We start from the raw sequence: 21802 nt of genomic DNA, 5'->3' as shown, positions 1-21802 counted from the left end.
AGGACAAGGCAAGAAGCATCCTGAACTTTGTCCCAATACCTGCTGTCTCTCAGCTCTGCAGACACACCTGCCAGCCCAGTCCTGGGTCTGTGGTTCCCACGGAGTTCTTCAGACCTGCGCTCCTACCATTAACTGAAGGCAGGAACTGTGCCTGCGTCTCTGTGTATTTGGGGATGGGGGTGAAGGGTGGGGAGGGTATAGGGGGGGTCAGGGTTCGAGTGACTGAATGTAGAGGCGAGGCTCAGTGCAGCACCGCAGCCAGGAGGGCGACCTGATTTGAGCCAACGTGTCATGGGTGAGATTCGCGCTCTTCATCCTGAAGAGTCTTCTATCAGGCCGCAGGGACCCCGAGGAGTTAGTACAAACAACCCACACACCTTGTACATTATAGTTAATTAGATTGTGTTTGCCCAATTAAAGGCCTCGCCTACACGCTTTGGGTGATCCTGTAATGGAAAAACCAACAGGCAAAAACTCTGGAGGCAGAATTCAGTGTAAAGGGAAAGGAATATTTTGCTCAAAGGTTATGGTTTGAAATAATGGCAGGTTTCAAAGCCCGTTTACAGCCAGAGAAAATCTGCCTGCCAACCTCTGCCGGCTCGGCCCGAGGCTGTGCCCAGAACATCTCCAGCCCGAAAGAACTGCCCTTTAAGAAACGCAAGTGGCTTAGCTGCTTTCCCGTTACTGTGTGGCTCCAGCCGTCAATACTGTGCAGCCTCCCGTGTGTGGGGGGGCGGGGGGGCATGCAGTTTTCAGGGCCCGCCGGCCTGCGTTTCTGCCCTTTGTGCCCTCCCAGCCCAGCACCTGCTGTGCTCTTGGCCCGGCAGTTGCCTGCACCGTTTGGGCAGGGGCGCCCGGAACCAATCCGAACCTTTGGCCTGCAAGCTGTGCGGACGCAGGAACTCGGGCCCTGCTGGCCGAGAAAGAGGGGAGAACAAGTAAGTAGAGCAACGTTTCCCACTCTCCCCTTACACAGTCTGGACCCCAATCCTCTGCACTGGGGAAAGAGAGAGAAAGTTATTTCTCTTACTCACCTGTGCCGCCCAGTTGCCAGGGCAACTGCTCATGCGCAGTCCTCAGCTCTCCCCAATAATTCCCTTACCAGGTCGAGTGCAGCTTCTCGCGCTGCTCCTGGGTTTCTGCTCCCTTCCGCCCAGCGATTGGGCCAGGCCCCCATCCCCTTCCAATCCTACAGTCATCTAACTCCGCAATGAAACACTCTAGAGTGTTATTTTTCTTACACACACACACGTAATCGTCTATAAAAGTCAGGGCATGGCTTATTTTTCCCACCCATCGGAAGACAACCATTTGGAAGACCGCTGAGAAAAGACGAGATAAGTCTCTCGCTAAAAATCCGTTTTAAATGTACAAAGAAGAGAGGAAACTTTGTTCTCCTTGAATTTTGCTGAAAATCGAGGGCTTTGTCGCATACTTTAGGCATGCTGGGTCATATTTTGTTAAAACATGAGAAGGCATATGAAACTCGGATCTCCGGGGACCACCCGGCTACAGCACCGGGTCTTTCTGTGCAGACGATTTTCTGTGGGCTTCGACTTTTGGGGGGAAAACAAACACAAATGCTCCTCCCTCGGGGGCGGGGCTGGGCCCGGGTGATGCACCAATCAGAGCGCTCCCTGCCCTATATAAGGCGTGCGGGGCCCGGGCAGAATTTCACGCTTCCACTGGTTCTCAACTTCCGTTTTCTTTCTTGTGATGTCTGAGACTGCGCCCGTGGATCAGGCTGAACCCGGCCCTGCTTTTATGGGGAAGCCAACAGTCAAAAAGCGAGGAAAGAAGCAGAAGGACGTGGCAGGTGGGGGTTGTAAGACTCCCGGTCTGTCTGTGTCCAAGCTCATCACCGAGGCCTTGTTGGTGTCGCCGCAGCGCGCCAGCATGTCGTTGGTCGCGCTCAAGAAGACGCTGGCGGCCGCGGGCTATGACGTGAACAAGAACAACAGTCGCATCAAGCTGGTACTGAAGAGTCTGGTGAGGAAGGGCACCCTGGTGCAGACCAAGGGTAGTGGTGCTTCCGGCTCCTTTAAGTTAAGCAAGAAGGCAGTTGCCCAGCTCACCAACGTCAAGGTCAAGAAGTCCGTTTCTGCTAAGACCAAGAAACTGGTCTTGTCCAAAGGGTCCAAGGCTCCGAAGAGCGCCAAGACCAAGAAGACAACCCAGAAGCCGAGAGCCACAGCGGCTCAGAAAGCCGCCCGAGGCGTGTGGAAGGCTTCGGGAGCCAAGGGCAAGAACCCGAGGAAGAGCCCTGGTAAGACCAGGGTGGGCAGGCCCGCCTCCGGGAGAGCCGCGCTGACCCAGCAGAAGGCGAATCCCAGGAAGGCAGCGCCTAAGAAGTGAAAGGCCAATCTTCAGAAAGACCCAAAGGCTCTTTTAAGAGCCACCCAATTGACATTAAAGTGGCGTAACACAGGAGTCCTCTTAAAAGTCTGACAATGAGCGAATTTAGGGGAGGTGACCTAAAGGGTTGAGCACAGTATGCTGTTTGCGAAACCCCAAAATGCTGGGTTGTGCAACGAGTCAGTAAGAATGGTGTGTAGGCCTTGTGTAAATTTGCACGTTACTTGACTGCAGAAACCCAGGTTATGAAGGAGTGCAGGGTAGTTCAGGCCCCTAAACGCACTCCTGTTTTTGCAAGTGGTCATCTGTTTTATGCTTTCACAGGGTGTCCTGACAGGCTAATGAGGTTAAGTCTGGTGTCTGTGGTCTTTGTGGGGGACAGAAATCAAAGTCAAGGTGTCAGTATGATTATAGGGATTTTCAAAAAATCTTTCATGCTTAGCAGAAGCTTAATTACACAGTGACGAGCCACTAGAAGTCAAGGTAATGGTTGTCACAAGAATAATGCGATCTTCGTTATTTCCAAACTTACAGTTAAACTGTGGTAAGCACATATTGCCACGTTTTAAAAATTTGGGTAATTGATAATTGCTCTAAGGCAACTGAAATTCCACGTATTTTACTTTTGAAGAGTGTACAGATTGTACTCCACGGGCAGAAAAATGCTAAACCGAAAGCTTTGGGGGGAATGTTGGAGGCTGCTCACAGTGGGGAGGATCTGAGCCAAACGTTTGTAAAAGACCTGGTTGTATTGCAAAACACTCACGGTGGGAGCCTGTTTTCCCATTTTAAACAAAATCGGTTCGTTGCGGTTTTCACGGAGTTTGTGATTTAGCATTCTTACGTAAAGGTCAGTACTGGAAGTATGAATCTCATACTGCTCATCCAGTTTTGGGCCTCGGCATTTTCGTGCAAAATGATAGGTATATTGCACTCTGAATCTGAGCACCTTCTGCAGGTGACTCACTAGGACCTACCCTTTCAGGATTCGAGTCTATAATCGGGCGTCTGAGAAAGAAAATTACATCGTGTCCCCTAAGGAAAAGGACTAACCACACTAGCTTCAATTCCGACGGTGCGTGTCTTGCTGGGATATGCTGTCCAGTCTCCCCGGAGGCAGGAGTTCTGAGTTAGAGATGCTTCGCTTGGCGGACGAGCAGTGGGTGGACCTTGGACCCGGAGACCCTCCCGCCACAGAGGAAAGGGGTGAACAAGTGTCATCCCGCCCAGCAGCCGCCAGCCTCCCAGCACTGCTCAGATCCTCTGGAACCGGTTCCAGAACCCCATGTGCTGGTGCTCCCCCAAGCTTTTAGCATCTGGCACACATCAAGTTAGAAACAGTTTATTTCTCCAGTTCAGGGGACTGCGATTAAACCTTTCGTTTAGCCATAGAAAACCCGCGTTGTAATCCCGGCCTTCGAAGTTTAACATAATTTTCCACGCCACGCCCCAAATTGTCCTCTGGGAGCTCGTCCCCAAGAGGCTTCACTCACATAACCCCGTGTGTGTCGGGCCACAGGAAGTAGACCTTTATGGAGCCAGAGCCACCAACATCCGCTAAATCCAAAGGACCTTCCTCAGGAGGCCTCAAAATGGACGAGATACGAACATTCCTCTTATGGAGCCAGTTGTTTTACTGACATAATTTGCTCGTTTTTGGCTTTTCCCCTCCTTTTTAAAAGCATCTACCTTTGCTTTGTTAAAAAAAAAAATACCACATTTCTTAACACCTTAGTGTGGCAAGATGCCATGATTGAGTTATAGGGTCACATAGCGAGAGAATGCAGCTGCCTTCCAACGACCTCATGCGAAGTGAACGTCTGGGCAACTCCTACCAGCCCTTCATGCGTTTTCGTGGGAGGCCCTGATAAGGGCCTTTGGTTTTGTTATAGAGAAGGGGGGAGTTTGGGAGTTTGATCTAAGGATATAATTTAAAAAAAAAACCATAAACCTATTGTAGTGTTTGAATGGTCCATAAAAAAAATACAGCTGACAGCAGGCAACAGTTAAAAACAGGAAGATGAGCTAGGAGCCCGGGAGTACGGTGGGTTAGGTGCTAGAGGCCCGTTACCGCAGGAGGGAGTCCCCCCTTCACAAACGCGAAGCCATCCCAGCTCAGAGGAAGTTAGAGACTCCGGTTGGAACACGGACCGCCCCTCCCGTAGTCGAGGGTAATTTACAAACTGCTTGGCCTCGGGCTTAGGGAGGGGCCCAGCCTGAGAAGGGTCAGGTGCTAGGCCGTTTATTACACTTTAACCCGAATTGTTTGGGGTGACCATACTCATCCCGATGACTGGAAAGAACGGCGAGGGATGTGAGTCCAGTGTGCCGACGTTTCCTGAGGTCGCTCAGAGAAAATAGATCAGGAATTAAAGGCTAGCATTTGTGGCGATACCGACTTCTAAGTGACCTGGACTCCTCTGGGCTGCTAGGTGTATCGTCGCAGACTCGTCATTTGTGTAAATATTTACTGAAGACACCGGTCTAAGACCTAGCCTGGCGATGCTCCAAGAACTTCGCCTTGCTGGAAACTGCTTCTCGCCAACTAGGACCACTGGTTGGCCCTTTCTTGGCGCTCAAAAGCCAGGTGTCCTTACCAAAAAACGACAAAGAAAAAGTTCTGGGGGTTTTAGAGCTTCAGGTCTTTCAGTGAGTCGGGAACTAGCAAAAAACCCTTCCCATTTGCTTCATACTGTCACCTCCAGAAACCCCAGCTTCCTCGGCACGGGACGAGGTGCACACGCTAGTGGGTCCCTGAGCAGATCGGCTGAGGGCTGTCGGGGAGGATCCACACTCCAACTCCTGAGATTTAAAACCTACCGACATCAAACTAAGAAATGTTTAGCGTACGCGAGCGCGAAAAGGGTGCACAGCTCTTCCCAGAAGGAAGTGGGCGGCCCTGAAAAGGGCCTTTGGTGGAAAAACTTAAGATTGTGGAAACGCTGACCTAGCCGCCGAAACCGTAGAGGGTGCGGCCTTGGCGTTTGAGCGCATAGACCACGTCCATGGCCGTGACCGTCTTGCGCTTGGCGTGCTCCGTGTAGGTGACGGCGTCCCGGATCACGTTCTCCAGGAAGACCTTGAGCACCCCGCGGGTCTCCTCGTAGATGAGCCCGGAGATGCGCTTCACACCGCCGCGGCGGGCCAGACGTCGGATGGCGGGCTTGGTGATGCCCTGGATGTTGTCGCGCAATACTTTGCGGTGGCGCTTAGCGCCCCCTTTACCGAGACCTTTCCCACCCTTTCCGCGACCAGACATGGTTGCAGGTTCAGCGACTGCTTACTGTTCGTACACTGCTTTAAATAGAATGTTGGCGGACCTGATTGAAAACACATGCCCGTGGGGGGCGGGGTTAAATTAGGTCTTCCCGGGGGTGGAGCAAGGGGAGGAAATTAACATTTCACCATTGTGATTGGCCAGTGAGTCTCGCGATGTTGGGGCCGGGGGAGTGGGGCAGATTTCCTTGAGATAAAAACTGATTTCTCGGTTTGCACGTTTTCTTCCCGAGCTAATTTGTATATTGGATGCAGGTGTCCGTTCTAAGACGCTAAACAAAGCAGTCCGCTCAGTACTTCTTATGTCCATTTAGTAACTAATAAATTATGTAACGGCTTGTTGGGGAATGTGGAAATAGTAAAGGAGTGTGGATTTGTAGGTCCAGGGGCCTTCCCTCTTAGTATTCCTATTTAAAACGACGCGTTTGGACCCCCTTCTCTGTGCCCGAAGCAGTGTAGGCCTGGCCCTGAGGCGCTCTGGCCCTAAAAGTCTTGTGTTTGGAAAGATGAACAAATGGAAGAATTGCGAACTAAAACTGCTTCCTTTTCTTAGTTTGTCTTCAACCAAACATCTTCTAGCTGACTCTTTTGCAAAGTCCACGAGCCTGGGAGCCGGACTCTCCTTCTGGCCTGTGGGGCAGGCCTGCCTGCAGGTCCTCACAAGCTATCCCTCCCTCCTTTATTGATCCTTTTCAACCGTCTCCAGTGTTCACCTCCATGACAGACCTTACACCTCGATGACAGACCTTTCTTGAGGATTGTTCGTAGCTAATACGGGATTGAGGTCATTAGGAAGCCTTCAGGGCCTACCCCTGAGAGGCCTTTGATGGGATTATTGATGTGTTAAATAAGACTAAACCCATTTTTAAAAAAAGGCAGAAGGCAGCAGAATTGGATCTAAATGTAGTTTTCAGAGGGACTTCTTAAATAAAAGTGGTTTCCTTCGCTTCCTGCAGTAATTTTTGAAAATTTCAACTGTAAGAGTCACTCTTGTTAAAATGACAAAAAAGAAAGAAGAGAAAAAAGAACCACCTGTCCCCATTCTGGTTAACAAATAAATACCTACTTTGGAACCTTAGAATGAGACAGGCCCCAGAATGACAATTATAACCTCAGGCTTTGGTAAAAAGGGGGAGGAGCAGAAAAGACTTAGGAGAAGGTAAGAAAGCTCTGAAAGGCGCACAGTTTGTGTTGCTTCTGAAATACATCAACACCACACTGAGAGAGAGCTTTTCAGTTCTGGACTTTCACTTCTCCCTACACACCTTGTAACCACAGAACCTGCTCGAAATGGCCCTGCCTGTTTGAGGAAACCCTGAGTTACTTCAGAGACCACAGACCAGAATCACAAGTCCCGCTGCTGAGACAATGTGCAGAGGAGACCTGACCTCCAGCTGCACCCCAAAAAAAGGATCCCCAGGACTTGGGGCAGGACTGGCACTCAAACACAGAACCTTTTCGGAAGCCAAGGTTCCGCTGTCCAGGACTCTTGCCAGTGTCGATGCAAGGAACAGCAACACCCCCAGAGAAGTTTTGGTGAGTTTGTCTGAGTCAAACCGACGACAGTTGCCGGGAAGTAACATCTCAACAAACTGAGAAATGCTCCGGGGACTTGCAGTTTAGCTCCTTATTTTATACATTAGATCCAAGGAGGAGCCATGCAGGGGTTACGTGAAGCCCACTGGTGATGGGTCAGGGAGGTGGGAGGAAAAGGAAAGTGGGGGGAGCCTCTGGGACTGGGTGAGAGGTCCAATGGTAGACGCATGATTCTTTACACAGGTGAGTGGGGGATCGTTAACAGTCCGCAATTAACTTAGAAATAACAGTAAGGAGGTTTGTGGTCTCAGCTTGTGCCCAAGGGGTTTGGGAAAAAAAGGAAAGTTGCTCGGACATTCCAAAGGCCTGTTATCCTAGATGCAAAGAGACGAGGGCCGGGCCTTTGTTACGGAAAAATGCTGGCCTAGAACAGGACTGCCTGCCATGAACTGCTTTAATTACTGAATTCTCATTTTAGACCATCCTTTGTGGTTACATCCTTTGTGGTTACTACTCTGCGTTTGCAAGGCTGCCTCACAGGCCTCCATAAGCTGGTCCGGTTAACATGCGGCCCCTTCCACACCGTTTCAAGGTTCTCGAATTGAAATTGCCCACCAGGCTTTTGGACACCTGTTCCCCTTAAACTCTTCAAACCCCTTAACCTGGTCCAGCAAGAAAAATGGATTTGAGGCCCAGTGTGTCTCCCATCTTCTCTGCTGGAGGCGTCTCAACCAATAAAATTTTTGCCCTCTCCCAAACCTTGGCATTTTCAGTTTTAGCCCTTTGACGACTTGAGCACATGGACTCAGTAACAAGTGTAGACTTAGATAAGAAGAAACGTCAAACATTGCCCCCCCAAAAATGCAAGGTCAGAGGTAAAACTGAAATCTCCATGTACTTTTATTTTTTAAGAGTTTATTTGTTGAGGGGGGAGAAATAGCAGTATGTAGTTGCCTCTCGAGCGCCCCCTACTGGAGACCTGTCCTGCCAGAATGGAACCAGTGACCCTTCGGTTTACAGGCTGGCACTCAATCCAGGGATCCACACCAGCCAGGGCTCTCCGTTCTTTTTAATGCATAAAAATAAAAGGAGAATGTGTACACTATGGTTCCCTTTTTCCTAGTCACTTCTAATTCCCTCTTTTCTAAATTTTTCTCACTGACATTGACTCAACAATCGTGAATGTCAAATGGAAATATTTTAAAGATACACACATGTAGACTTAGGTGAAAAATGGATCTGTCAGCTGTTAGGGTGGTCGGTGACGGGGCTGTGAAAGAATTGGGAGGAGAAAGTGTAAAGGGCACTGTTTTCATTCACTCTGCAAGGAAGGGGAAAAGCATGGTGTGGGGAGCTGTGAGGTTTCTGGGGTTATAATCGGATGACAAAGGGTGGGGAGTAGCTGTGTGTGGCCCTGGGCTGTTGGGCGTTGTGACCGAGGCTGCAGTTTGTTCAAACGTTATCTTCCGCCTGTGGCCTTCGGGAGTGGTTAGGTCTGTTCCTGTCCTTTCCAGTCCTAAGGAAACCAGCACCATATTCACTGCAGGCCTGCTGGGCCAACGGGGCTGCTTTGTCCTTTCGTCAGCTGTGTACACACAGGTGTTCACTTGTCCTGGGGCTCGGGAGAGGGTGGCTTTCCGCCTTCCATCCTTCTCACCTTCCTCTCCCAGCACCCGCTCACACCAACGTGGAAGCTAGGCCCTTCCAACAGGAGCCCTGCGAACACCTTGTGACTAACTGGACACGTGAAATACTCAAACAAAACTGGGATGTTAAGCAAATGTCCTATAAAAATATGGCATGCCCAGAACTACCCTCCACAGACTAACTGGATCAGAATATAATGTTTGAATTCTAGTCATTATTAGACTGGTTGGCTGGGGGCGGGGGGGATTAGCTTATAAGAATCTTTCAGCATTTTGAAGGCGTCTTGATTTAAAATGTGTGTACAACAAAGAATGCATCACGTACACACTGAACCATCGCAGCATATCATCATCGTAATAAAATAATTTTGCCTTGACCTCTCACAGCTGCTCAAAGAGGATCCGTGTTGGTTTCCTTCTGTTCTGTGGTTCCAGCTGTTCGCGTGGCTAGTGAGTGGTTTCTTCCTATTTCCTCAAATACTCAGGTTCTCACTGAGGACGTCCAGGCTCCCCAGCCCCAGCTCTGCAGTTACAGGGCCTTTGTGACACGTTCCACTGTGGTCACCAGATGGCGCCCTTCTCTGTGCTGCCAAGCTTGGGTCCGTTTACCAGCGGCTAAATAAGATGGAACTGAAAATGTAGGGCTCCGATTTTCCAAATTCAGTTGAGCTTAAGTGATGAACGAGGCCAGAAAACTGGACAATGGAGATTTATAAATTCAGTTCTAAAAAAAAGAAAATTAATGGGGCAAAGGGGCAGATGTTTAATAAATGCATCACTGGGACCACTTGTGTGAAATAAAGGCGATAGAAAACAAGCTTGCTGACTTCCGCCAAGATGGAGGCATAGGTGGAAACACTGTGCCTTCTCCCACAACCAAGTTTGAATACAACAAAGGTTTGCAGAACAAAGACACAGCCACAAAACAGAAAATTGAATTATACGGAAGTCCGACAACCACTAACCGTTCAACGGGGACGGTAAGAGGGGCGGAGCCAGCAGCAGAGCAGGGTCGGGCAGGACAGATCCCCCGACCTGGGCGAGCAGGCAGCCCGGAACCAGTCGGGGTGCGGGGCAGACTGACCGCGGTCGCACATTCGCGCACAGTGAGACGGACCACACAGGCCCCAGGGGGCAAGGGCTGATGGCGGTGGCACACTCGCGTGCAGTGGGATGAAACATGTGGGCCCCGTGATGGTGGCAGCTGCCGTATCTGTGGGGGCCGCAGCAGGAAACGGCAGACAGGCGCCATTGCTCCTCGTTGACCCCGCCCCCACATAAAGTGTCACAACCCAGCGACTGAGTTGTCCTGCTCTGGTAAACACCTAGGGCTCTGATCCTGCTATGTAACAGGCACGAACAGCCCAAAAGATGGCGCAAGAAGAACTCAAAGTCCCAGAGCCAATAACTCTCAGCGACCGAGAAATTGCCAGCCTCTCAGAAGCACAATTCAAGACACTGTTTATCAGGATGCTCACAGAACTGGTTGATTATAGTCACAAATTAGAGAAACATATGAAGGCTAAACTAATTGAAATGAAGGGAGATGTCCAGGAAACCAATAGCGATGGAAAGAAAACTGGGACTCAAATCAATGGAATGGACCAGAAGGAAGAACGAAACATCCAAGCAGAAGGGAATGAAGAAATGAGAATTCAAAACAATGAGGAGAGGCTTAGGAACCTCCAGGACATCTTTAAACGTTCCAACGTCCGAATTATAGGGGTACCAGAAGGGGGAAAGAAACAGCCACGAGTGGAAAACTTATATAAACAAATAATAAAGGAGAACTTCCCCAGTCTGGCAAAGGAAATAGACTTCCAGGAAATCCAGGAAGCTCAGAGAGTCCCAAAGAAGATGGACCCAAGAAGGAACACACCAAGGCACGTCATCATTACATTAGCCAAGATTCAAATGAAGGAGAAAATCCTAGAAGCAGCAAGAGATAAGGGGACAGTCACCTACAAAGGAGTACCCATCAGACTGTCAGTGGATTTCTCAAAAGAGACCTTACAGGCAAGAAGGGGCTGGAAAGAAGTATTCCAAGTCATGAAATCCAAAGACCTACAGCCAAGATTGCTTTATCCAGCAAAACTTGCACTTAGAATGGAAGGACAGATAAAGTGCTTCTCAGATAAGGTCAAGTTCAAGGAGTTCATCATCACCAAGCCCTTATTATATGAAATGCTAAAGGGACTTTTATAAGAAAAAGAAGATGAAAAATATGAACAGTGAAAGGACAGCAAACTCACAATTATTAACAACCACACCTAAAACAAAAGCAAACCTAGAGGACAGCTAGATCAGGAGTGGAAGCATAGAAATGAAGAACACATGGAGGGTTAGCAACAGGGGAATGGGAGGAGGAGAAGTGGGGAGAAGGTACAGAAAATAGCATAGACAGTAGGTAGAAAATAGATAGGGGGAGGGCAAGAATAGTGGGGGAAATATAGAATCTAAAGAACTTGAGACACGTGGTTATAAACTAAGGGGGGGAGAATGGTGGGGGAGAGAGTGTGCGGGTGGAGGGGAATGAAGGGGGGGAATAGAACAACTGTAATGGTATAATCAATAAAATATATTTAAATAAATAAATAAAATCTTAAAAAAGAAAAACAAGCTTGCCTAATTCATTGTAACATATCTTCTGTCGGGTAGCGGAGTAAGAAGAACTTCCTGGCTGTCTGCCACGTCCAGTCCCAGCGCCAACCACGCTGTCTGACAAAGTCCGAGCGTGGGGAGGACAACTTCAAAGAAGCGTGTTCCGGCCTGGCGGACGTGGCATGAATGGATGTGTGGTGTTGATCTTAATCCTGCTGTCTCTTGGTGTTCTAACCTTTACCTTTCTGATAATTTGGAATCTCCTGGAAATGCTGACCATTCTCAGAGCTGAACAGCAACTAAGTCAGGCTGAGAACAATATCACCTTGGCCTTTCCCCAAAATAACCCCTCCTTCCCTGACCGGATTAAGCAAGTGTAGGATATGATGATATCAGCTAGTAGGGGGCCTGGAATACCCCAGGCAGCCCCCTTAAGTCCCAAGGCAAATCCCCTCTAATGAAATAGCCCCTGAATGTCTAAAGTTGTTAGAATAAACAGCCTCCTTTACCTTGAATAGGGATATATATCTATTAGAATTAGACAGGCAAAGAAATAGGAGAAGCTAGTTAGCTATTAAGCATGTAGAAAACAGTTACTAGGGAGATAGAGTTTATAATACACAGAGAAATATTTTAGACAGAAAGATAGATAGCTAAATTAAACATCACAAAGGCTTATAATGAGTTTCCTAACCTCTGCTCGGTCTAGTGTATCGTTTTGCCCCATGACTGAGAACTTTAATAAATAATAAGACATTCAAACTCTGTACATAGAGCTATTTCAAATTGTCTGATTAATAGTTCTCCTGGTCAAAATAACTTTTGTTTAACATAACTGACACTATGGGAACTTTTGTACTTTTCCTGGTTACCTTTGTATTGATTTTTTCTGCTTAACTGATCATGCTATGCACCTGCAAATGTTAATCATTACCAAAAATGAAAATATAAAAACCTGCTTGTACTTGCAATAAACAGAACAGTGCTTCACCTGCCTTTGAGCTGTGTAGTTGCCTGTTACCTGTTATCCTCACCTCGAGGGACCCCTGGACCCTGCTGCGGCCAGCAGCTGTTGGCTTTGGGGATGGGAAGATACATGTGTAAAGTGGGAGAATTTGTCTGTTTTTCTAATTGGGAGGGAAAATTGTTCCACTTGGCGTGCTCTGTGCAAGACTCTGAGATGGTCGTCACTGGCCAGTGCGGCTGATTTGCAGCAAGTCCTGGGGGCTCAGCCGTGGCTCGTGTGCACTGCGTGGTGAATTACACATTCATTTCCTCTTTGCAACCAGACGTCACTTACCTGGTCATGTTCTGTCATTTTCATCTTGTTATGGCTCCAGACTCACAAGTCTGTGCCACATTTTAACAGTAAGAAAAGCAGTAGGAACTGCCCAGACCCGGAGACCCTTGTCACAACTAACAAAACAACCAGTGTGTCACAGTTTAGATGGCGCTGTTACGAGAGTGACGTAAAACGATGAACTCACCTATCACAGTTGAAGGTGAAAAGATTCCATGAAGCTGAATGTACAATGTTCAGATGAATTATAAATTCATCTAAATGTTCCCCAAATGACATGATAAGGTGGACAACTACATCGGGAAAATCGTGCAGCCTACAACACACTCGCCATATGTTTATTAAAACAGACGCGTTTGATGCCTTCCTAGATTTCAACGCAGCAATACTGAGAGCAGCATGCATTATGGAGAGCCCATCATTGGCTAGTGCATTGGCAGTTTCTATTTAATTCATTTTCAATTTTTCTAACGTAAGCTCGTATTACATGTCCCTTTATCCACTTAACTTTTGCAACCAGGAAAAAAAATTGTTTAAGTCGTTGAAATCTCTTTGCCCATATTAAGTCCCTACCAGCAAACTGCTGAGCTCTGCCTGGTCTCTCGAGGCGCCTGCCCTCCGACACAGAACGCCTCAGGCCGCAGCTTTGCCACCAAAGGCAGGCGGTGGCACCAAGACTGCGCATGGCTGAGGCGTGTGCCCTTGAACTCCTCACATAGGCTCAGACGAGCCACCAAACCAGAGTCTGCTCACACCTGAGAGTCGGGTTAGATTAAATTTTTGAATGTGCACAGCTGGGGATGAGAACCAGACTCCCAGGAACCCCAGGAAGATGCTGGGGACCTCCCAGGCCATTCGGTGGCTTCATTTTACCATGTTTAATACGACAGAGGTTGTTGCAGCTCGTGGAGGGAAATGCCACCAGGGGTCTGACTGTAGAGGCACTGCTGTAGGGAGGGCACTGTGAGGTGAAGCACAGAGCCACTGGGTGAGTGGCCAGCAATCACAGCCATGGCCAGGACCCTTCCCACAGGACTTGGAAAGGAAGTCCGGCTGACACTATTCGCTGCTGCCGCCCTAGCAGGCACGTGGGTCCAGCTCACGGAGAACAAAGACCAGGAGACGAGCAGCAGCAGCATCTGGTGCCCAGGGCTCTGCTCTTCCATCCAGTCCACGCGGCCAGGCCTCTGAACGCCGTGGGAGGGACGGATGCGATCAGAGCGACTTGTCTCTATCTCTGGCCAGCTGTGCTTCACTTTCTTCATTAAAGAAACGGGGGGGTGATAGTTCTCACGTCAAAGAATTATCGTAAGAATCATATGAAGAAATGCACATACGTAGGTGCTCTGAACTGAGTCTGTTTCCAAGTAAGTGTGTTTTGGGTAAGTGTAGCCACATTTACCAAGCAAATGTTTCCAACAGACTTGGAACGGAGCCTGTTTCCAAGTAAGCGCTTTTGTGTAAGTGTAGCTATTGTCGGCATTTTCTCGGTCAGAACCTGGGGAAAGAGTCGGCAGAGACCACGGGGAAAATCACTGCTCCACTCGGAGCCCCGCACAGCACAGAGGCCGTGTGCCGTGGCCACCGCTGGCCTGGGAAACCCCTGTGACACGTCCACGCGCCAGACTGCAGACGCCCTCCTCAACACACTTCCCACCCACTTTCTGGAAAAACGACCTTCAAGCACACCAACATGCAGGATGCCTCTTCTGGAAGGGCTGCCTCCTCTCCTTTCGCCTCGCCTTGACCATGGCCCAGACCACTCTCTGGTGGAAGTGACACGGGGGCGTGGGGGCGGGGCAGTTACTGGAATGCAGAGACAGAGAGGATTACATGACAACTCGAATGGGTCCAGGAAAAGCCTGGATGTGTGAACGGCAGCAATAGGCGAGTGCCTGTCCCGAGGAGCTCCACAGCTCTTCCCGCACGTTCAAGAGGATTGGGAGTCCCTGAAATTTCCGGAGCTTCAGATTTCCTCCTCAGAGGTAGGAGATGACATGATGTAGGAGAGTGGAGCCTGCGGCGCTGCAGGAAGCCAGGGCCAGCTCTGGAGGCAGCAGGAGACCGTCACTGGGAGCGGCTCTGGGAGCGGTCACTGTGGGGCTGCAGGCCCGCAGAAAGTCACACACGTGAACGGGGAACGGCGAAGGCCAGGGAATACCTGGGCCAACTCTGTCCTCAAACACCAAGAACCCCACCAGCGCACCCCGAGTCTCTCGGCCTCTCTCCTGCCCAGCGGGGCTGCAGGCCGCCCTTCACGCGCATTTGGCCAGGACGTAGTCCCCTGGGGCGGCTCCTGCCAAGACAAGGCGCATCTCAGGTTGGGCCGGTCTCCCTGTCCTCCACCTCCCTCACCGCCCCCTCAACTCCGACCCCTCCCCGTGCTCTCTGGAGAGGAACTAGACTTCAGGCACCATTTCCTCTCCCCTGGAGGTGCTTCCTCGCTTTCTGACGGGCCTCCCGGCCTCGCATCTCACCTTCTAACATCTCCCGCTCTGCACCTCGGCACCGTGTCCCTCCGCTCCTGGCCCCGCACTGCGCCCAGTGCTCATGACGCAACTTCCCGCAGACCCCAGGCCTCCTCGGGAGCGGGTCTGCCTGCCGCTCTCTCCCCCAAACCATAGATGCCCAGGGGGCAGACAGGCCGGACGGGCCACAGGGTCGCGGAGCAATGATCATCTCTGGCCTCGCAGGACTGCGTGGGCACAGCTGCTCCGGCTGGTCACCGCCCCCCTTCCCCACCACCACCACCCGGGTCCTCGCCTTCCCTGAGGGAATCCTGCTGCTTCGACACCCAGAGCCCTCCTCGCCCCCAGCTCAGCGAGGTCGGTCCTCCCTGTGACGTGACACCCAAGCCCTGGCTTCCTGGCTGCATCTGGACCAGACGTCCTTGCCCCACCTTGACCGCGCCACGGGTTTCACGTGGCACTGAACGCGTGGCTCCTGGGAAGTCAACAGGAACCGCAAAGCCCCTCACTGCCTCCAATGGAGGGGCCAGTGCTCTCAAAGACAGAGGGAAGGGACACCACCCTCCCCAGGGCCTCCCTCCCTCTGCCCACTTCCTGCGGGACCCTAGTGCGTCCTGGGCAGAGGCCCTGACCCCTCCTCCCTCCTCCTACTCACGGGAAGACTGCCTTTTTCGTAGGTTTTTGAACAAAACTCCAGTCAAGAGGACGATGACACCGATGGCAACCCCACTGACGACTCCGACGACCAGGGGGCCGGACTTCGAGGGCTCTGGAACAGCAAAGTGAGCGCCCTGAGCGCGGCTGGCCCAGGGCCGACTCTCTCCGCCATGTGGCTCCACTCCGTTCCACCCACAACGGGCGTCCTCAGCCCCGGCCGTCCATACCCCAGGTGGCAGTGAGGGGCTGCTCCAGGCCCGGGTGCTCCACCTGGCAGGTGTATCTCTGCTCCTCCCCGGGGGGCAGGGACACAGCCACCCGGCCCTGGTAGGTCCCGTCCCCGTTGGGCAGCACGTCCACGTCCACGGCATCCAGTGGCTGCCTGTCCTTCAGCCACCTCATGGTGATGTTCGGGGGGTAGAAGTTCAGAGCCCGACACTGAAGAGTGGTCACTGCGGAGGCCACGTGACGAGTCACCTTCACCGAAGGAGGAACTGGACAGGAAGGAGGAAGAATCTGGAGAGCGGGCCCTTCCTCCCTCCCGCGAGGACCAGGGCTCTCACTTCCCTTCCCCTTTGCCAGAAGGAAGGGGACGTCCTGCGTGGACCAAGCGAGCTGCAGACACAGCAGCTTGTGCGCTAAAAGCGTCCCAAGACTCCGCTCTGGAGGGGGTGTCGTGTGGGGAACCGTCACAGCCACATCAGCCTCTTGTCCTGTCCCGTGTGTCAGAGGCATGCCTGTTGCCGTGTCTTCTGCTCTTTGTCAATATATCATGTTGGATCTGATAAAAGCGCCCTTCCGGACGGAGCACGGAAAAGGATTGCCCATGGCCCGGTTCTCCCATCCGATGCAACCCAGGGAGAGTCCCTGCCGGGACGGGCGTGGCCTGCTGGGGAGACAATGTTAACTCCCAGTATGCTGCCCTTTGACCGGCTGCCTCCCTTGGTAATTTCTTGCCTTGGCGTCCCTGTGACAAAGGAGGTCTCTGACTCCTACGGGGCACACATGTGCGCAGGGTCTCGGTTCAATAGAGACCAGATGTGTCTTTGGCCACACGTGCAGAGGAAAAAAAAAACCCAAAAACGGAAGCTCTGACTCTAGGCTGCATCACAAATCTCACTTAGAAGAGGTAAACCTCAGACCTCAGCCCCTCCCCAGAGGCACGTGGTCTTGGCCACCTGGAAACTCCAGGGGCGGGTCTGCGCCCCCTCCCCCTCTCCCCTGGGTCCCTAGGGTGTGGCGTCATACCTAGCTGGTCCAGCAGCCCCTTCCCCAGCTCCAGGAGCCTCCGCAGCTGCTCGGGGCAGTCCCTCTCCAGGAAGGCCCTGTTCTGCCTGGCCCGAATCCTGTTCACTTCCCACTCCAACTTGGTGGCCCGGGCCTCGGGCAGCGCTGCCGTCCAGTTCAGCGTCTTGGGGCAGAATCCAAGGTGGTCCTCCCCGTCGTAGCCGTATTTCCAGAAGCCCCTGGTGCTGTTGTCCTCGAGGATCTCACAGCCCAGGATCACCTGCAGGGTGTGGGACTCTGGCACCACCCCCAGCTTGGTTGCTGAAACCAAAGGAGCGGGGTGCTGCCTCCACCATCTCTAGGAACTGAGAGACCTGGGGCGCAAAGTCTTTCCCTCCTCCCTGCTGCCCCCATCCCGCACGTACCCTTGCTGTGGTTGAGGTTGTCCATGATGGTCCAGAAGTCCACTGTGAACATGTGGTCCCACCCCTTCAGGCCCTGACTCAGCTGCAGCCACAGCTGCCCAGCGGCCCCTCCCCAGGCCCACGGGGCGCGGGGCTCTGCACGGCGAGTCTCGTGATCGTATGACACGAACAGCTGGTCGTCCACGTAGCCCAAGGCCTCAAACAGAGGCAGCCCCAGGTCCGGCACGGTGGCGCCCATGAAGAGGTAACGCAGGGAGTGTGGCCCTGGGGATGCAACAGGCATCACTGGGCCCAGCGGGCCTGGAAGGCACAGGCTCCTTTCTCCCAAGTCAGCTCCTACCCCCCCCCCGCCCCGACCCCCGACACTGGTCCAGGCCCAATCTGTGCAGTGACTGTCCACTCTGCTCCCTGGTGTGCCCTTCCTCCGCCCAGTGTGGCTGCCGCCCTGGGCTGCCCGGCACTTGCCCAGCTGGGACAGGCTATTCTGGGGCCCACGGCTCTGGAAAGCCCCATGGCTGTGGCATGGAGCTCAGGGCTCATTAGACCCCAGTCCACAGGGATCTGCTTGGGTTTCAGTCTCTAACCCTTCCCTGGGCTGTTACAGGCTGTGAGAGGCCCTGATAACGACTTCCTTCCAAAGCAGATGGAAGGGGCCCTTTAAACTGAAAGGACAAGGCCTCCCCTCCCCTCCGGCGAGTTTGCCCACAGCCCCCCTCAGGTGCAGAGGGAGGGAGTCAGGCCAGGTCCCAGTGTCTGAACGGGGCTGGGCCCGGATCTGACCTCTGCCCTACCCTCGCAGTTCTCCCGCCTGTGGGATGGCCGACCAGAACTGCACACCGCAGCCCCAAACCGCCCATTTCCCCAAATGGCTCTTTCTTGTGCCTTCACCGTCTCAGAAGCGGCATCGCCTGCATCGCTCTGTAGCTCAGGCCAATGGAGTCACCTTTGACCTTTGTCTACATCACACCACACACGGATCCTCCGGGAACTTCCTTCTACGTGTATCTGACACAGGAGGCAGTTACACAGGCCCCAGCCCAGCAGGAATGGAGGCCAGCTCCTGACTGTCCCCCAGGGCAGAAATTCCCAGGTGCCTAGCAGCAGGGCAAAACTAGAGGAAACAACTATTTTAGGCAAGACCTCACCCCCAGGGTGACCCTTCCCCCCTAGCATGTCCTGAAGCATGCAGTGCAGACCCCCTCAGAGGATGGAAGGGGCTGCAGAACAGCTTCACAGCATGCTCTGGGCCCTCAGGACAATGAGGTTCTGATCAGCATCAAATAACCTTAGGAGGAGGGCCTGGGGTTTGCTGAGGTCGGGCCAACCTGGAGACGCGTCTAGGCCCCAGGCGGGGGTAGCTCCAGGCCCGGCAAAGCAGCAAAAGCAGGCGAAACGAGCCCATGGCAGAGGTCAGGACCAGCTGGGATGACTAATGACCGTCCCCTCCAGTGCCAACCGATGAGCAGAGACAAGGACCTTGATGAATATGCTCCTGAGATCCTCCCGAAACCGCCCCTAAAACCCCCACCTTAGGAAGCAGGTCAGAACCCTCAAGCTGAGGGCCCAGGTGCAGCACACTCACGCTCTCTCCCCGGTGCCTTTCTGCCCCCTTCCTCCCTCAGGTGCTGACCTTTGCCTGATTTCTCCTAAGTGCCTAGGGCTCTTCTTCTTGTTTAACTTGTTTCCTGAGCTGACACAGCCCAGCTGGCTCCCTTCTAGCTCTGTTACTTTCTAAATTAGGTTCTTGGCTCTGAATCCTTCCTTAGCCAAACTCAAGCACTGAAGTTTGGCATTCACCACCGGCACATCCAAAACAAAATAAAACAAAACAACCCACAACCGATTGCCACCGCTGGCCCAGCCCGCCGTCTCTGGCCCTGCCTGGGGCAGAGCTCCCAGCCTTGACTGTGGCCCCTCTTCATCCTGCCTCCGTAGCACAAGCTGGTCCCAGCTGTGTGGGACCCTGCCTTGCCTGGGCTGGAACAAACGCAGTGGCCTGTAGGCCCTGCAGGTCTTGCACTCGGGCCCAGGGCTCATTGCCACCCTGGGCCTCGCCCTGCACTCTGCTGCACCCAGTCCCGGCTTTCTCCAGCCCTGTGATTGTGAACTGGGTCGGGGGGACAATGGACAAGGTCTGGAGACACTTGTGGGCACACGTAGCATCTGGTGGGTAGAGGGGAAGGGTGCTGTCCACATGACTGTCCCCACACCACAAAATGTCAGCGGTGCCGGATTGAGAGCCCTGCTTCCACCCCCGTTTCGGACCCACTGGGCAGACCTGGAAGGCGCTGATCCCAGTCAGCAAGACCAGGTCGACCTCTGCCCATGGGCCAGCTTAGAGCAGCCTGTCCTAACCTCTGGGCTCCACCTGTGTTCACCATGAGCACTTAGCTTAGCTTATTCATCCTTTTGTTCGTTTGCTTATTGCTGCTCCACCCCCCAGAACGCTTGGTATCACAGGGCACAGACTGGGCTCCCTACGGGGCCCTGGGACCAGCAGGGCTGGTTGCCCTCGGCTGTGAACAACAAACCCTGCGTTCCCATCAGATGCCATGGCTGAACCTCTCCTGAAGTGCGGCGTGGAACACACGCAGGGCACAAGGCTCTGTGTCGAAAGCCCAGGGTGACTCCGAACAAAACACCAGTGAGCAAGTGTGCCTCCTTGTCATCTGTCCAAGGGGACCCCGGCTCCTGTCCTTCGGAGGCTGTGACAGCCTGGAGCCCTGAGCCTGCCCCCACTGGGAACAAATGCAGTACTCAGCGTCAGGAAACCAGAACCTGCGAAAAGTCATTCAACCCGAGGGCCTCGAGGGCCTGGAAAACCTACACGTGGAGAGCTCCTCCCGCCCAAATGCAAAGCAGAGTCAGCAGCTCACAGGAGAGAAGGGTTAGAAACCCGGGGCATTTAGTTCAGCAGTGACCGCCCCCGTTGGGCGACCTGGTAAAGGCCCCTTAGTGAGGCTGCGCTGTGCGCGCAGCGCTTCAGTAGCCACCGCTGAAAACCACAGCTGAAAACCACAGCTGGGCTTTCTGTTCCAAAATTACGTTTTCAATCGGGACAGTCACCAAGAATCAGTGAGGCCCGGGGCAGATCCCTCTCCCAGGGGCCGCCACCAGGGTCCCCCGGGAGGTGGAGCTCAGACCCCGCCGCCGTCCCGCACGGCCCCGCCCCGCGCCCCTCGCTGTCCCCCAGTCCGGGCGGCGTCCGGATTGATAGGCCGAGGGGCGCTGGGGCCGCGGCGGCACCCGGTGGGGACTTCTGAGGAGGCGAGGGGGGAGGTGACGGAGAGACAGGAAACCCGTGACCCAAATCTGGGGACTCGAAAACCAGCAGCGGCCTCCAGGAGAAACGCAACGACCGACCCTTGGGGGCGTCGGGTCCGGAGGGAGCGGTGGCTCCGAGTGGGGACAGCGCGAGGGGACCAGGCCCGGAGCGGGCGGCCACGCAACGCACCCGCTCCCGGCCTGGGAGGAAGGGGGGGGGGTGCAGCGCGAAGCCGGTGCCTCCCTCCGAGTCCGGCGGCCCCCGGGCGGACGACAGCCGGCTTCCCGTGCCCCGACCCCCGCGCCCCCGCCGTACTCACGAGCTCGGCCCTGCGCGGCCGCGGTCCGCACCCCGAGGGCCCCGAGGGCCCCGAGCAGCAGGAGCAGCGCGCGCCTGGATCGCGGGCCCATCCCGGGCGGCCGCCGGGGCTCGGGTGGCCCGGACGAAACTTCCTGGCCTGCGGGATCCTTTTCCGGCCGCTGGTGGGAAGCGGCGCGTCTCCCGCACGTGGACCGTCCTTCCTGCCGCCGGGCGGGGAGCGCGAGACACCCGGGGGCCCGGCTGCGCCACGGGCTTCCCACACCGAGGGGCCCGACCCAGGAAAGGACGCTTAGGGACCTTCTTCTGATCTAAATATGTAAATTAAAAAACTCAGTTACACTTTGTCAAAACTTTTAAGTTCAGTGCGGCTCTGTGGTTGTCGGAGTTAGAATGCAGACATTTCATTATTTGATTAGGATTAATCCAATCCTGTTGTCCAGCTCCGGGCGTTTGCTGCGCCGGGAAGTTCCATTTAAGACTCGGACGCGGTGGTCAGCAGGTAGCTTTGTTTACTTGCATCAAGAAGGAAGGGAAGGGTTCACGTCCATTGCCCCGTCTCCCAGAAGGCAGGCTCAGCTGTGGCTTCTACGCACCATTTGGACGATTACACGGTGACTCCTTTGCCGCTGCCTTAACCTACCTGGCTGGGTTCCAGTCAAGCAAATTCCTTACAGCTGTGTCTGCAAAGCATTGCGTTCCCTCGAAAGATTCAGCAAGGACAGCGT

At 53.4% G+C, this 21802-nt stretch overlaps 3 protein-coding genes across 4 annotated transcripts; 1 reads left to right on the top strand and 2 right to left on the bottom strand.

Moving 5' to 3' along the window:
- Positions 1–884: 884 nt before the first annotated feature.
- On the top strand, positions 885–2549 carry H1-6 (H1.6 linker histone, cluster member). Its single transcript, XM_037051423.1, has one exon. The coding sequence runs from the start codon at positions 1717–1719 to the stop codon at positions 2353–2355; it is 639 nt and encodes a 212-aa protein (XP_036907318.1). The 5' UTR covers positions 885–1716; the 3' UTR covers positions 2356–2549.
- Positions 2550–2829: 280 nt separating this feature from the next.
- LOC118990706 (histone H4) lies at positions 2830–5617 on the bottom strand. Its single transcript, XM_037051442.1, has one exon. It carries the CDS (start codon positions 5612–5614, stop codon positions 5303–5305), a length of 312 nt encoding a protein of 103 aa, XP_036907337.1. The 5' UTR covers positions 5615–5617; the 3' UTR covers positions 2830–5302.
- Positions 5618–13024: 7407 nt separating this feature from the next.
- HFE (homeostatic iron regulator) lies at positions 13025–21468 on the bottom strand. 2 transcript variants are annotated; one of them, XM_037051416.1, is made up of 6 exons: positions 21076–21468; positions 17492–17755; positions 17088–17387; positions 16067–16333; positions 15838–15951; positions 13025–15010 (listed from the first exon to the last, which is right to left on the bottom strand). In XM_037051416.1, the coding sequence occupies exons 1-6, from the start codon at positions 21164–21166 to the stop codon at positions 14970–14972; spliced, it is 1077 nt and encodes a 358-aa protein (XP_036907311.1). In that variant the 5' UTR covers positions 21167–21468; the 3' UTR covers positions 13025–14969. The 2 variants fall into 2 exon arrangements, with proteins under 2 accessions (XP_036907311.1, XP_036907313.1); XM_037051418.1 differs by lacking the exon at positions 21076–21468 and adding an exon at positions 20679–20928.
- Between the last annotated feature and the right edge of the window lie 334 nt (positions 21469–21802).

The sequence above is a fragment of the Sturnira hondurensis genome, unplaced genomic scaffold, assembly GCF_014824575.4.
Source record: "Sturnira hondurensis isolate 20B ecotype Veracruz unplaced genomic scaffold, ASM1482457v3 Scaffold0007217, whole genome shotgun sequence".
NCBI classification, from domain to species: Eukaryota; Metazoa; Chordata; class Mammalia; order Chiroptera; family Phyllostomidae; genus Sturnira; species Sturnira hondurensis.
This window is presented reverse-complemented; position numbering and strand designations above follow the sequence as displayed.